We start from the raw sequence: 15,002 nt of genomic DNA, 5'->3' as shown, positions 1-15,002 counted from the left end.
TGTTGAATATTAAGTACTAAGTCAGTTTTAACCAAAACAAATTTGGGAAAGGTTTACATTTAGGCCTACTAGGTCAGTCACCATTTACATCTTTAGGTTTTAGGCCTATCGCTATAGCAATTTTATTTAGAGCCATTATGTGTCAATTTGTTTTTCATTTAGAATATTAAGTATGCAGTTGTCAGTTTTAGATGAGGGGAAATTTTGCCAGGGAATGTCCTGTAGAACAGAAATAAGGAATTAGGTTTCTATACTTCATGACTAATTGTAGCCCTTTAAATATGCAAAAATAGTTTTCTCCGCTCTTTATTCAAATCATGAGTTCAACCTTTACCACCCACCAAAGCTTTCTCATAAAATGTTTCGTAAGAAAAACCTTGCCTCAGCGAAAAATATTTTGTCATGCAAATCAGCATTGAGGAAACGAGAGTGGCGCCCCACAGAAACTCTGAGAGCAGACTTCTAGGAATAGCTTCAGTGCACAATGTCTCCCTCTCTAGTAATCAATCGCTTTAATTTCAATAGATGCAATATATTACCTGAAACATTTTAAGATTTAACTATGTCACTTTGTTATTAACCTTTTCTTTAAACTTGATGTTGATATTGTGGTGTACTTTTTTATAGACAGGTTATTTCCTAACGATGTTTACAACTGGTTTCGATTGGACACTACCAAACTCATTATGCAGTGTGGTCACACGTCCACCCACCCAGTTCCTCTCTCTGCCCACAAGCATCGCTTGTTCACAATGTTTCCACAAACATTGCCAATGATATAAAAGCCATCAAACCATCAAATTATTTAAGCAAGAGCACCTCTTAAGTTGGCCTGAGTTAAAATGGTAAGGAAACACAATAAGCTATGTAGTAGATGATATTGACCTTAAGGTATTTTTTCTATTTAACTTGCTTCACACAGGTGGTAAATCATTATTACTTTATCCATTTGAATAGTCAAACACTGATGTCAATTTTTCTCTCATCTTTTGTGAAAATATGATGTCCCTTATGCTTCAGACACCTCTGTTATCTTGGATATTTGTTGTCCTGTGGACCTTCCTGCAGGAAGCCCATGGACTCACCTTTTTTCCAGACAATGCCGGTATTCATTTTCTCTCATACATTGGTGTTTTTGTGATCTATCTATTATTTATTCTTAAGAATATATCTACACATTAATATTACCTGTCTGATTGTGTGTGTGTGTGTGTGTGTGTGTGTGTGTGTGTGTGTGTGTGTGTGTGTGTGTGTGTGTGTGTGTGTGTGTGTGTGTGTGTGTGTGTGTGTGTGTGTGTGTGTGTGTGTGCATCCGCATGCATTTGTGTGTCTAGTGTTCATGGCTAAAGCAGGTACGGTTAGTCTGACTTGTGATTCAGCGACTACCGGGAACGTCAACTGGGTGTTCATACCACATGGAGATGTCCAAAAGATCCCGTTGAAGGGGACTGAGAGAAGACTAGAAGTGGCCTATGAGGACACACCACAGTTGGGGGAATACAGCTGCTGGAGTGGGGAAACAAAGTTGTGGTCTGCCCATCTGGTCCTTGATGCACAGGACACTAGTGCTGGTAAGAGTTTTATTTTGTCCACTCCTGTCATCTCATTCTGGAGCATCACAGGTATAATGGAGGCTTTTACAATGTATTCTCTTGAGGTTTTTAAATGTTTTCTCATGCAAAAAGGTAGGTAGGTAGCCAATGACCACACTCATTAGATAAATTCAATGATATATTTGTTAATTTGTAATTCAAGTCCACATACATTGCTAGTAGAACAGTCAGGTGGAAGCAGATCAACATTTGAAGGAACATATCTCTTATTTACGGGCACAGATAAGACACTAACTTCCCCTGTACATCATTGAGTGATGAGTGATAATCGGGTTGTGTCAGCAGATGTAGAAATAGCAGTTTCAAAAACGAGAAGTGCAGCAGTCTGTGATATCTATGATATGAGGCGATTTCTAAATGGAATTTTCTGTCATTTTGCAGATTCTATGTTAAACTGCTGGGCAAAATCGTATAACTGTTCCTTCAACTGCCACTGGAGCGATACTTACTATACCGCCGTACGACTCGGTCTGGGGAAGGACTGGTCAGTACATTCAACAAATCCAACCATATTCAAAAGCAATATTACAGTGATTATGTATTTAAAAATGTCCAAGTTCCCATCATGATAAAACCGCTCAGGCATAAGTATAGATCAGTCTACATATTTATTTATGAAAATAAGCAATTGTCCTCTGTGTTTTACCCATCTCTAGTTCTGAAAATAGAAAGAACTGCTCGTGGATCACCAGCTCCAGTCAGCAGCACCCTGGGCAAGGTTTCGTGTTTGAGCTGTCCAACTCCCTCACACCATCCATGGAGGAAACCACGAGGATAGAAGTCACCGCTGAGGCCATGAACGATTACATCTTCCACAGGACCAACAAGACATTCTTTCTCAGGGATATTAGTAAGTCAGACTCCATTCAGGGGTTCCAGGGGAGGGGTTGGCAGTACAGACTAAACATAACAACTGCAGTATGTAATGATGGTATATTTATGATAATGAGAAATGTGTAATGAAGCTAGAATGTTGAGCCCATGAATATATATTTTTGTATTTAAAGAATGATACATATGGTGAGTTTTTGGTATTTATTAGTTTTTCTGACTTTTTTTCTTATGCTTTCTCTTAATTTCTCTACAGTTCGACCAGAGAGTCCCAAGATAGTCCAATGTCAGGAAGTGGGTCATCAACTGAATGTGAGCATAGAACCAGCGGCCAGCTGGTCCAAGCCACATAGTTACTTCAAATTGGAGCATGAGATAGAATATGTGTCCAGACACAATGGCAAGGTAAATTCACGCACACAGAACATAAGAACAACAACTCATACACACTAGCAAACATTTGGACACAAGCCTTATCTCTCAAGGTTTTGAATTGTGTTTAATCTCTCATTTCAGAATATAATCTCAGAGACTCATTTGATACCGAGGGAGATCAGCAAACTCAGAGTTCGGTCCAGAGAGGCTGTGGTGCGCTCAAAGTGGAGTAAATGGACTCCATGGAGACATATAAACCTTTAATCTGAGTATTCTCACCCTGTCATGCCCTATATTCTCTTTCCTTTCAAGCTCAAACTTGTCTGCACACATATGTTGACATGCTATGCTTTTCTCTAATCATAAAGTGCAAATGATTGTGTCTTGGGGCTTCAAAATTAAATCAAACAGAGATAATATATATATATATATATCATTTTCTGATTATTTATTGATGCATTATTGGTTTATTTATTTATTTATTTATAATGGAACACAAAATATAAATTTCTTCTGGCTCTGTCTTCTCTCACTTTTTAAACGTGTTTGTATTTCTATGTATTTGACTCCAGCACTTTCGATTAAAAGTTTGTTTACTCATATATAAGTTGCTTGTTCAGTCATTGTCATAGTTTTTTCCTGGCTCACCTGTGATTCAATTTAGGTAGCAGTTCATTACCGAGGCGACTAAAAAAGATCAGTGGCAGCTTATCTGTTGCTATGACGCAGAAGATAAGGAGATGATATTTATTGACAATAAATGTTAAGATTGTTAGCATCACTCAAGTCCAGTCCAATCCAGTAGCAGAAATTATACCGTTAAAATAATTTAAAAAAGATATGCTGTCCAACGCTCTAAATATCCAACAAGGTTCTCCCCTAATTACTCCCGTATATTTTTTATGAACAGTATTGTTCTTGACAATAACAAAAATATCAACAGAAAATCGTCTTGTGATTATCAAGCTTCCACATTCTGGCACATATTTGTCATCATGGTTTGGCACAGCAGAAATGATGGCAAATAGTGGTAAAAATGGCGTACAACAACCCTCAAAATGGAACCAAAGCATAGTTGCAGTTAAAACTCACAAATCTGTAGTTTTGCTCTTCATTGTCAAGAGCATAAGCAACCACATAAGGGAAGGACCCCTGGTTTCTCCTTAATAGCTTAAAGGCATATTGTACGATTTTCAGTGATATGCACTTTTTAATATGTTGTTGAAATTGGTTTATACATCCTGACAGCAATAAATAACTTATGGGCAATGAAAAAGAAGCGAAAAAAAAACGAATTCTGTATCTGCTATAAACCTGTTAAAATGCTTACCAATCGGAGACATTGTACCCGAATCTAAAGAACCAATCACAAGCCTGCGCGTTCTCTCCCCTCTGTGTACGAGCCTGAGCCGGCCTGAGCGCGTTCACGGAGGGCAAAGAAAGCGTTGTTATCATAGTAGTTCATGACAGTGGACTAGACCTAGTGAGCCTACAACGTTAACACGATGGAAGAAAAAAAACAGAAGTTACCACTGCCACCGTTACTTGCCCCGGTTCATCCTTTTAAAAAGGCAAGAAAAGGAAAGACAGAAAATGAAAAGGCAGCAACAAAAAAAAAGTTGGAGAATGCTCGAGGAAAAACGAGAATAAATATTGGATTCGCTTTTCAGCGATGGCGACAGCTGAGGGAGTTGAATGGCCTGAAAAGTGACGCAATGGTTGCCGTTGAAGTAAGCCGTAAGCAGCATTAGCGCTCGTGCACGGCTCTGTGTCGAGGGGTTGGGGCAGGGAGTCCTGAAGGGTGGGGGAGGAGTTAAACGGAACTCCGAAGAGAAGCTAATTTCAAATCATGCTAGCTCTCTCACATCGTACAGTATAGCTTTAAAGATTACAATTTCTCCTTCTAACTGTCTTAATGGGAACTTACTTCTAATATGTATTTCTTGTTTTCTTCGTGGCAGGTGAGGAAACCAGGGCCCTGTACCACGAAGCGGGTTAGCGAGGTATGTTGAGCTCCAAGCCTGGGTTAGTTGTACCACGAAAGTCGATCTCTTTTAGCGTCGCTGTATCACCATGGTGACTCGCAATAAGTAAATAAGTAAATAACTCACACATAAGCTTTGTGTTATGTGTGGGGCAGTTAGCTGAGTTCACCAGATGTGTTTTGATATGGGTAGGTCAAAAGGTCAAGCCGCATAATAGATTTATAGCATTTTCTGAGAGTAAAAAATATATATAAAATCACAGGGTAGGTATTTTGAGAAAATAAGCTTTGTGTTATGTGTGGGGCAGTTAGCTGAGTTCACCAGATGTGTTTTGATATGGGTAGGTCAAAAGGTCAAGCCGCATAATAGATTTATAGCATTTTCTGAGAGTAAAAAATATATATAAAATCACAGGGTAGGTATTTTGAGAAAATAAGCTTTGTGTTATGTGTGGGGCAGTTAGCTGAGTTCACCAGATGTGTTTTGATATGGGTAGGTCAAAAGGTCAAGCCGCATAATAGATTTATAGCCTTTTTAACATTAAAAAAAATAGTATAAAATCAAAAGGTGTTTTTTTGGAAAAAATAAGCTTTGTGTTATGTGTGTGGCAGTTAGCTGAGTTCACCAGATGTGTTTTGATATGGGTAGGTCAAAAGGTCAAGCCGCATAATAGATTTATAGCCTTTTTTAACATTATATTTTTTTATAAAATCAAATTGTGTTTTTTTTTAAAGAAATAAGCTTTGTTTTACATAGGTATGCCTTGTATTAACACATCTAAGTTGGTTTGACACAAATTCGTCCATCGAAGCCAGTGCTAAATAGATTTTTCGAATGTGTCGAATATCCAACGTCCAATATAAAACTAACTTTACCACGGTATTTTTGTGTAAATGTCAGGTGGGGCTCCTACTACCCACACGTCGGGGCCGTCTTCGGTACGACACACGACTACATGATTGGTCTACTCAGTCTGGTCTTGCGTTGGGTCGCTGGTCCATAGGTGATTCAGAACGGGGGGACCCAACATGAAGACTCCTGTCCGATTATCCGCGCCTTCTTTGAAAACTCGGCAAATGTCACACACTACGCGCCCGATAATATCAAACCGATTCCCCCCACAATATCAGAGCAGACTTCAATAAAACTATTCTGGAAAAGTTTCCCATAAATAAAAATGCATTGTTTCATTTATTAAACTACATTGATTAATTGATGTAATTATATGTATATGTCCTGCCTCATTTATTTATTTCAGTAAGAATCGAATAGCTGTGTTTATTTCATAGGCATATCTATTTATCTTTTTTGATTCAATGACATTCCATAGTGGTCTGCGCAGCTGAGGACCTTTATTTTGAAAGAGAACGGAAGTGTTCTAACAACACAGGCGAGTTCCGCCCTCTCCTAAGCCAATTGATTTAAATCAAGGCACAATTACCCATTAAACGGTTGTAATGCACCGTGTTTTTCGGACTTTGTAGCGTAACGTGCAATGCAAATGTCGACACCATGGTTAAGTATGGTCGGACAACTGCGTGGGGCTTTTTGCTCTGGGGGGTTTTCATGCATTTCCAGCTCTTGTCAGGTGAGCGAAACATTGCAGCTCATTATTCAGCCAGTTAAAGCCTTGTTCTACAGCCATGTGTTTACCGTTTTAGCAAACGTTACCTTATCATAACCCGTATTGATTTGTTATTCGGGATATTGAGGGTGATTTGCTGCTACTGCTGCAGTGGTGTCATATGACAAACAGTCGGAGGTAGAATAATTGTGTCAGGTTTGTTGTGATGCATTGGAGAGACGTCACGCGGTCGCAGCGTGTAGTCCTGTTTTCCATCTAAACAGTAGTGCTGATGAAATCACTGTGGACGATATAGTATAACGTTTATGTATACGATCAATGAATGACCCCTTCAGATGTATCTTCTACACATAAGGTCTCGGGCTGAATGAACTGCTGTACTTCCGGGTTATGAGTCCTGAAGATATTGGTTACGTCTTCAGTGCGGCCCCAGCTAAAGACTTTGGCGGGGCTTTTGTGAGTATTGAAGGTTGAAGCCCTTACAGTTGGAATATAATATCGTGTGTACGAAGAATATTCTAATCAGTATGACTAATGTCTGCTCATACCTCTGTTTGGCTGCTATAGACCTCTTCATATAATGAGATCCTACTTGTGCTAGCTGATCCAATTGATGGCTGTGAACCACTGATGAACAAAGATCTAATTCAGGGACAGGTGATCCTGCTTGAAAGAGGGTATGTTGTTTTCTGTTTGAAGCTATTAGTTGTGGAACATTATTCCAGAGCACACACTCTTGATGTTTTTACATAATATTGTGTATAACATTTGAGTAATTGAAATGCGCGAAAACATAATTGTGCATGTTAGTATGTTCAGTAGTTGCAGGGTAATTTTGTCAGTCGGTTGTTCTGTCTGTAATTATTGTTAAAAATATTTATTGCAAAGACCTCAACCATACCCAATACCTCCGTCTATATTCATAATGGACATGTCATTATTTTGTTTTCTTAATCTGTGAACTCCAGGGGGTGTTCCTTTGTCCACAAGGCCCAACAAGTCGAGGAGGCAGGAGGCAAAGCAGTGCTTATCGCAGACAACGTAGTTGAGAACGACAACCTGTACCTGGACATGGTCGCTGATGGGAGTACTGCCATGCCAAGCATTCCAGCCTTGTTCCTGTTGGGGCGTGATGGGTAAGCTATGCATACAACCGTCTCCTTTATCATTCTTGGAAACCATTGGCTATTGTCAGACAACTATTTTATCTCTGGGGACAAATGTCAATATTTGTTTGTAGCCGGATAACGGGGATCCAGTAAAACGTCCTCCTACGGCGATGGTCTTTAGTTGGGCTACACTCCATTTAGCAACCTAAGACTCAAGAATGGAGCTGGAGATGATGGACAAAGTCTACAACGGGATTGTTTCATTAGTCGCAGAGTGGAAGATTTCTCAAAAGAATACACAAACATCAATATATTTCTGTAGGTGTTTCAGGTCCATGCGACGTTTGGGGGAATTTCATCAAAGCTTATAAGAAAAATGATGATGGTTGCCCTCCAAACGACTGTTTACCTGCATGCAGTAAAAATTCAAACTTAATTGCTCATTCGACCGGGACTTCTAACGGGCAACAAACAATGGGAACCAGAACTATTCCATTACCAAAAATAGTGTCCTGTTGTCTACAGATTTTGGGTACATTTGCTGATATCCCATTGTAATGATTACTCTTACACAGACCATATTTATTGCGGCCATATTTGTGCAGTCTACATCTTTGGAAACCATGCCATCTCAATGCATTAATTTTTTTGCTTCAGTTTTTCTATCCGGGTAGCAATTAGAATGCATTTCAATTGAATTATCATGGTTTCCCCAAAGATTCCAGGAGGTTTACCCACCCAATTAACCGATATGGCTAGTAGGTGAAAAAAAGTCCATTGCTGACCACTAGCAAGTATAAGCACACATTTGTTTGCATTGTTTCCTATTTATTCTCCTAGGCTTATGATTAGACGATCTCTCCAGAGACATGCGCTGCCTTGGGCTGTGATCTCCATTCCGGTGAATGTCTCCTCTTTGGGCTCCTTCCCTCTTAACCAACCACCATGGACACTGTGGTAGAGCAGACACACGCCGACATGCCTAGCAGCCTGCTGGAACTAATTACTGGAAACATGTAAATCACCTGGGGTTTCTTAGAAGTTCTCGTAAAATGCACAAAATGTGTTTAATGCATCTACATATTTGATTGTTTGTTTTGTTGAAGTAAAATGTACATGTACACCGAACCTGGATCTTCATGCATGATCTTAATCTAAGCTTTCATTCAACAGAGCTTTTTTCGGTTTGGAATGGTTTTAATTTCCTGAGTTGTTGCCAACATATTCCTCTTTCCTTATTTCTGCAATTTTTACTCAGTTGGTCACTACTGAGTTTTGGTGTTAAATGTCCACTATAATCTTTTCATAGTCACAAAGACCTCCCTGTTTGGATTCTATAACTTTTGGCTTTTAAGGTTTTTTACTTCTTGAACATTTGAAAAAAATGTACATAGGGTGACAGTTTGAAAAGCCAAGAAGGTAATTAGAAATAGTTATGGCTTCACTCTCCGTGTAATACGTTTTTTCTATGAAACCACAATTACAGTAAAAACATTAAATGTTTCTTTATTTGCATTTACTATCAAGTAGGAATATGAATCTTTCAGTATCATGATTCACTTTGGGTCATAACTCAATACAAAATATATTTCCAATTTAAGAAGAGGTGCTAATATCCGTAACTGCTCCAGTCCGCTGTGTGCTCGGGGCATTGGGGTCATGTATGGCAATAAAGCAGCGGTAAGTAAAGTGTGAATATGATTATGTAATTTTTATATTTGGAAGAGTTATCAACTGATTTCAATAATCTAAATACACACATAAATAATGCTAAAATAAACATGTCGTGAATGACTACAATCATAGAAGATAAGAAAAGTGATTTTGTAATTTTGTTTTTGCTTGCCAATCCTATCAAGATATGTCTGGCATTGTATTTAAGGCTTAGTCTATTAAGGGACAAAGGCATATATTCTAATGTGGTTAAACATTTTGACCTCAATACCAAATGCAAAAAAAAGAATCGGGTAAGCAAGTAACTGAGGTTTGTCAGGTCAATGAAAAGGTCTTCATGGTTTTTCCTGCAAACATGTTTTTTAATATTAAAGCAATAACATTTTCTGAATTGTATATCCAACGTGTATGTGTGCGACTTGGGCGAACAAAAAGGCTGGCTGGGCTCGATGTATAAACGGAAATCCCTTCTCCATATCGGCCCCTTCGGTCGGTGAAGGCTATAGGCAGATTACAACACAATTAAACGCTAAGGGGTAGAACATGAGATGTACACAAAGACATTCTTTCCTCCCAATCATTAGTGGGCAACTTTTTTGCAATACATTATGATGTTGATTTCCCTGAAACAAAAGACCATCAAGCAGGCCGACGGTTTGTTCGTTAGTTTGATGCGCCGCAAGTTGATCCATCGTCTGCATCCAAATTGGCCGGGCGCTTCTCCCTTTTCTTGCCTGGACCACACTGTTAGAACAAAGCAGAAAGGCGGAGACATAGAACATCTAACAAATCGGGAGCCTTCTTATGTGATATGATTGAAATCCACTGACCTAAATAATAATAAAATGTTTTTTTCTTTTTTTGTATATCTTTAACCAGTTATGTCGAAATAAATGTAAAATAAAAGAGCTCCCTAGTTTCCGTGTCTGATTTTGGATGATAGTTTGTGGTTTGCATGTCTTACATTTCCCATATCTTTCATATAGGCTAATAAATTATTGTATTTTTTTACACTTCACTTGAGTGCTTGTTTAATCTCTGGTTAGAACCAAACTAGATAAACCATACTACATTTAATTGTATTTCCAATAATTTGAATCTGAACTCTTATCTAACATTTAACATAGCAAAGATATGTTAAACATCCTATGCTATTTTAAATGTTACAAAAATATGTCATTACCGTGTTTTAATAAGAATCGAACAGTGTTGGGTTCACCGGCTCTATAAGGGGTGGACACGCGGCCGCGCGTTGACGAGCCGCCCGGCGGGACGCGGCAGGACGCCGGTCTGTTGCGGCCGTCCTCCGCGCCGATCACTCCAACTCACCTATGGCAAGCCGAGTGTGCCACAATTCGACTTCAATTAAACGCGTTCTGAAACGCCAGCACGCGTGCCCAGAACGCGTTTTGGTTTTCCAGAACGCGTTCCGGCGTTTCAGCGCGCGCGCCCAGAACGCGTTCCGGCGTTTCAGCGCGCGCGCCCAGCGTTTCAGCGCGCGCGCCCAGAACGCGTTCTGGCATTTCAGCGCGCGCGCCAAGAACGCATTCCGGCATTTCCGCGCGCGCGCTCAGAACGCATATTAGCATATTAACAGCACGCGTGCTGTTAATATGCTAATGCCCTCCTCCCAGGCCCGGTTCTACGGGGGTGCATAAGCATGCATTGCACCCCCAAAAAAAATGTTTGCACCCTCAATTGAAAAAAAAGAAAAAAAATTAAAAAGATTATTTTTTTTAGAAATATGATAAAAAATAATAAAATACTTGCTCACAAAACAAATTGTAATGAAACCTGTGACAATTTCCATTAAATACCGTTGAGATATCAGCATCCAACATCACTCTGACTGTTCACCAAACTGACAAAATCACTCCGCATTTATGTATAGTGTTTTGTTTATATGTTGCTTGGCAACAGTCCGCTCAGTGGGGATCTATTTTTGTTGCCGGAAACAATTTAATTCGTTTATATGATTAAATAAACAAACAAATCAAAATCTATTGTCAATTATTATTATTAACAGTACATTTTACTAGTATAACTGTTGTATAAAGCAATATCACACTCGAGGTCGCAATGTTGTCGCTCTATATCAGCGCTGCTGTGATTGGCCGCCGGCCGGCATCGTGTGCAAAATGCACAAACCCATATAGTATATCTATGGTGCGCACGGTAGTGACGTTGAACTTCTTCGGCAGCGACAGTTATATATCCGTTGGATATATTAGAGTATTGTAGCGACCCTGGGACAATTAAATAGTTTGTGTGTTATGTGTTGCATTGTATTTCATTGTCCGTTATGCCAGTTGTTCTATGTGCATGTATTGTAATGTTCTTATTGTCAATCAGGGTGGGGGCCTGCACGCGAGTGAGACCGTGTTGCCGGGGTAACCGGGGGTTTGTTTGTGTGTCGGTTTTCTGCGGTTGTTTACATTGTTACGGGTTTTTCAGTGACCTGGTTTTGGTTGATTAAAAACTACGATCAATTACTAATGACTCGACATGATTATGTCACCGGCGAGGTCGTTACATTGGTGTCAGAAGTGAAACTATTTTATTTTTATTTTTATTTATTTTTTCTCGGTCCTGCTGTGCTCGGCGAGTAGGCTGAAGTTGCGATCGCCGTTAGCTCTGTTTTTGTTGTGGCTTGTTCTCTGCAACAATAATGCTTCCTGCGGACTGTCGGGTGAAGATAGAGATGGACGACTACGGCGAGGGGGCATGTGGAGAAGCCTCGGAGTCTCTGGTGAGGGGTAGAACTAAACGGGAAACGGCCGCCGTGGAAAAAGATGATTTTTCACGCATAGTTCGCAGCGCCGACTGCCCGTGGCCACCACAAGACGGCGACAGACACGGCGGCGCCTTTCTTACATCAAGCCCGGTGTCCATCAAGACGCCTAGATACACCGGTAAGGCTGACTGGGAAGCTTTCCACGCGCAATTTGAACTTTTAGCCGATGCTGCCGGATGGTCAGTGAAGGTCAAAGCGCTGCAGCTTGCGATGTGTCTGGCGGACGACGCATTGTCTTGTTTGTTGCTGCTTAGCCCAGAGGACAGGGGGGACTATGTTGCCCTAGTGGGGGCACTAAGTAGGCGTTTTGGACTATGTGTTAAGCCGGGGCTAATGCGCTCAGAACTCTGTAATAGGCGCAGTAAGCCTGGGGAGACGCTGCGGGCACTGGCCAACGATATCGAGAGCCTGTCTCGGCGAGCATACGCCCACATGCCGCCAGCCGTGCAGAGCGAACTCGCTCGGGATCAGTTTCTCCAGGCCCTTTCCCCTACAGAACTACACATTCAGACCCAGCTAGCCCACCCGCAGACTTTGCAAGAGGCCTTGGAGATGGCCATAGAGAGGGAGCTGGTGTGGCCTGGAGCAATCGACGGTCATCCTGCTCCTCAGCCGATGGTGAGATCGGCGAGGGAGAGGAGTGAGGACTCACAGAAGCCAGCCTGGGTGGACGAGCTCACTGAACTCGTCCGCGCTGTCTCTATGCAGGCGGACCGCCGCCCCCCGTCTCGTCGAGAGCAGAGGGTCTGCTGGGGCTGCGGGCAGCCTGGCCACCTTGTCAGAGAGTGCCCTACAACTGTGAGAGCCCAGGGAAACGGGTCAGGGTCCGCGTAATTGGGGAGACGCGAGGCCCTGCCCCCTTACCCCCGCCGTCGTCGTCTGGAGGAGCCCATCATCACAGCCGGGGGGGCGGAGCTCCACCCCCCCCAGAAGCAGACGACAACATCCCGGAGCCTGTTGTCGTGGTGGGGCGGACCTGGGCGGGGGACTTTTGTCATGTTCCTGTCACTGTTGAGGGGGTGGCCTGTTTGGCTTTAGTCGATACGGGGTCTACTGTGACCCTGGTGAGGCCAGACATTTTGCCGACCTGGACGGTACTCCAACCTACAACCGTGCAGCTCCGCACAGTCACGGGGGAGAGGGCTCCCATGAAAGGGAAGGGGTTGTTGTCCATCTGCGTAGGGGGAAAGACTGTCCTCCACCCAGTGTGGGTAGCAGCTGTGCAGGACCCCTGTATCCTAGGGTTGGACTTCCTGCGGTGCACTGGCTGCCAGCTGGACCTTGAGAGGGGGGCGATTGGCTTCCAAGGAGGGCCCACAGTCTATATGGCCCCGCCAAACACCTCCTACATTCGCCCCCCACCAACAGCTCAGATGGAACAGTCACACGTCACCGGCCCCCTTCACCCCCTTGCAAAGACCTTCCAACCACCCTGTCTTCCCGATCCCTGTCCATTGTCTCAGTCCTCCTCCTGCAACCCTTCCCCCTCCCTCCCACCCCCTTGTGTCAATGTTTCGGCTCCTACAGACTACTCCCTTGCCACCCCAGCACCCCACCCCATGAGCCTGGGCCCCTTCCCCTGCCCTGCCCAGCTTCCTCAGACAGGTGAGGAGACTGTGCTGGGCAATTTGGCAGGGGCACTGTGATGGACTAGACCCTCAACAGCAGGAGCAGCTGTGGCTACTACTGGCAGAGTTTAAGGACAGCTTTGCCTTGAACGAGAGCGATGTGGGTCAGACGCACCTGGTGCAGCATGAGATCGACACTGGGGATGCCAGGCCCATCAGAATGCGCCCGCGTCGCCTGCCCTTGGCCCGCCAGGAGGCTGCGGACCAGGCGCTGTGGGAGATGCAGCAGGCAGGCCTCATAGAGCCCTCAGATAGTCCCTGGGCAGCAGCCGTGGTGATGGTGCCTAAGAAGGGGGGTAAGTGAAGATTCTGTGTCGACTACAGGCCACTTAACGCAGTGACGAAGAAGGACTCCTACCCCATCCCACGCATTGATGAGGCCTTAGATGTCGTAGCTGGGTCGTCCTGGTTCTCCTCACTCGATCTCCGCTCTGGCTACTTCCAGTGCCCTCTCGCCCCTGACGCCAGACCCAAGACTGCATTCTGCACTAGCAGAGGACTGTGGCAGTTTCGGGTCCTCCCTTTCGGCCTCTGCAATGCACCTGCGACCTTCGAGAGGCTGATGGACAGAGTGCTCGCCGGCATCCCCCGGCAGCAGTGTATCGTCTACCTGGATGATATACTGGCACACGGGGGCTCCTTCGAGACAGCACTTGCCTCGCTGCGTCAGGTTCTGGAGAGAGTAGCTGCGGCGGGCTTGAAGCTCCATCCTGATAAGTGCCATTTCCTGAGGAGAGAGGTGACTTTCCTTGGGCACAGGGTGGGGGAAGAAGGCATTAGCACCATGGAGGACAAAGTGCAAGCTGTCCAGGACTGGCCCACCCCCACTGACACCAGACAGCTGAAAAGCTTCCTCGGACTGGCGTCTTACTACAGACGCTTTGTGAGGGGCTTCTCCTGTGTGGCCGCTCCCCTGTTCCGCCTGCTACAGAAGGACAGGGAGTTTGTGTGGGCAGAGGATTGCCAGTCTGCTTTCGAGACACTCAAGGGAGCTCTCACCAAAGCCCCGGTGCTCTCCCCTCCTGACCCTGCCCTGCCCTTCATCCTGGACACGGACGCTAGTAACGTTGGCAATGGCGCCGTGCTGGCACAGGAGGGGCCGGAAGGGGAGCGGGTGGTGGCGTATTACAGCAGGACATTTAACAAAGCTGAACGCCGCTACTGCGTCACTCGCCGCGAGCTGCTGGCCATCGTTAGAGCTGTACGCCACTTCAAATATTACCTCTGTGGCCGTCACTTCACTGTAAGGACCGACCACTCCGCGCTCCAGTGGCTCATGTCTTTCAAGGAGCCAGAAGGGCAGGTCGCACGGTGGATCGAGGAGCTGCAGTCCTACAGCTTCAGTGTGGTGCACAGGGCAGGGGTACGCCATGCTAATGCAGACGCCCTCTCCCGACGCCCCTGCAGT

The 15,002-nt window shown here is 43.8% G+C and overlaps 2 protein-coding genes across 2 annotated transcripts; both read left to right on the top strand.

The window, feature by feature from the left end:
• Positions 1 to 127: 127 nt before the first annotated feature.
• il12b2 (interleukin 12B 2) lies at positions 128 to 3,990 on the top strand. The gene is made up of 7 exons (XM_060066072.1): positions 128 to 845; positions 1,021 to 1,105; positions 1,335 to 1,571; positions 1,995 to 2,097; positions 2,270 to 2,463; positions 2,701 to 2,849; positions 2,961 to 3,990. The coding sequence occupies exons 1-7, from the start codon at positions 843 to 845 to the stop codon at positions 3,081 to 3,083; spliced, it is 894 nt and encodes a 297-aa protein (XP_059922055.1). The 5' UTR covers positions 128 to 842; the 3' UTR covers positions 3,084 to 3,990.
• Positions 3,991 to 6,171: 2,181 nt separating this feature from the next.
• LOC132467568 (protease-associated domain-containing protein 1-like) lies at positions 6,172 to 9,568 on the top strand. Its single transcript, XM_060064921.1, has 5 exons — positions 6,172 to 6,392; positions 6,745 to 6,845; positions 6,957 to 7,066; positions 7,358 to 7,525; positions 8,339 to 9,568. The coding sequence occupies exons 1-5, from the start codon at positions 6,317 to 6,319 to the stop codon at positions 8,457 to 8,459; spliced, it is 576 nt and encodes a 191-aa protein (XP_059920904.1). The 5' UTR covers positions 6,172 to 6,316; the 3' UTR covers positions 8,460 to 9,568.
• The last annotated feature ends 5,434 nt before the right edge of the window (positions 9,569 to 15,002 follow it).

The sequence above is a fragment of the Gadus macrocephalus genome, chromosome 11 (assembly GCF_031168955.1).
Source record: "Gadus macrocephalus chromosome 11, ASM3116895v1".
Classification (NCBI taxonomy): domain Eukaryota; kingdom Metazoa; phylum Chordata; class Actinopteri; order Gadiformes; family Gadidae; genus Gadus; species Gadus macrocephalus.
The sequence above is the reverse complement of the archived record's forward strand: the minus strand, read 5'-3'. Positions and strand labels throughout refer to the sequence as shown.

Excerpts from the sequence above, each read along its gene's own strand:
- il12b2 (XM_060066072.1), top strand. Across the intron at positions 2,464-2,700 it reads ATTCTTTCTCAGGGATATTA|TTCGACCAGAGAGTCCCAAG; the intron begins GTAAGTCAGACT and ends ATTTCTCTACAG. Across the intron at positions 2,850-2,960 it reads TGTCCAGACACAATGGCAAG|AATATAATCTCAGAGACTCA; the intron begins GTAAATTCACGC and ends CTCTCATTTCAG.
- LOC132467568 (XM_060064921.1), top strand. The coding sequence starts at position 6,317 with ATGGTTAAGTATGGTCGGACAACTGCGTGGGGCTTTTTGCTCTGGGGG. Across the intron at positions 7,067-7,357 it reads GTGATCCTGCTTGAAAGAGG|GGGGTGTTCCTTTGTCCACA; the intron begins GTATGTTGTTTT and ends TGTGAACTCCAG. Across the intron at positions 7,526-8,338 it reads TTCCTGTTGGGGCGTGATGG|GCTTATGATTAGACGATCTC; the intron begins GTAAGCTATGCA and ends TTATTCTCCTAG.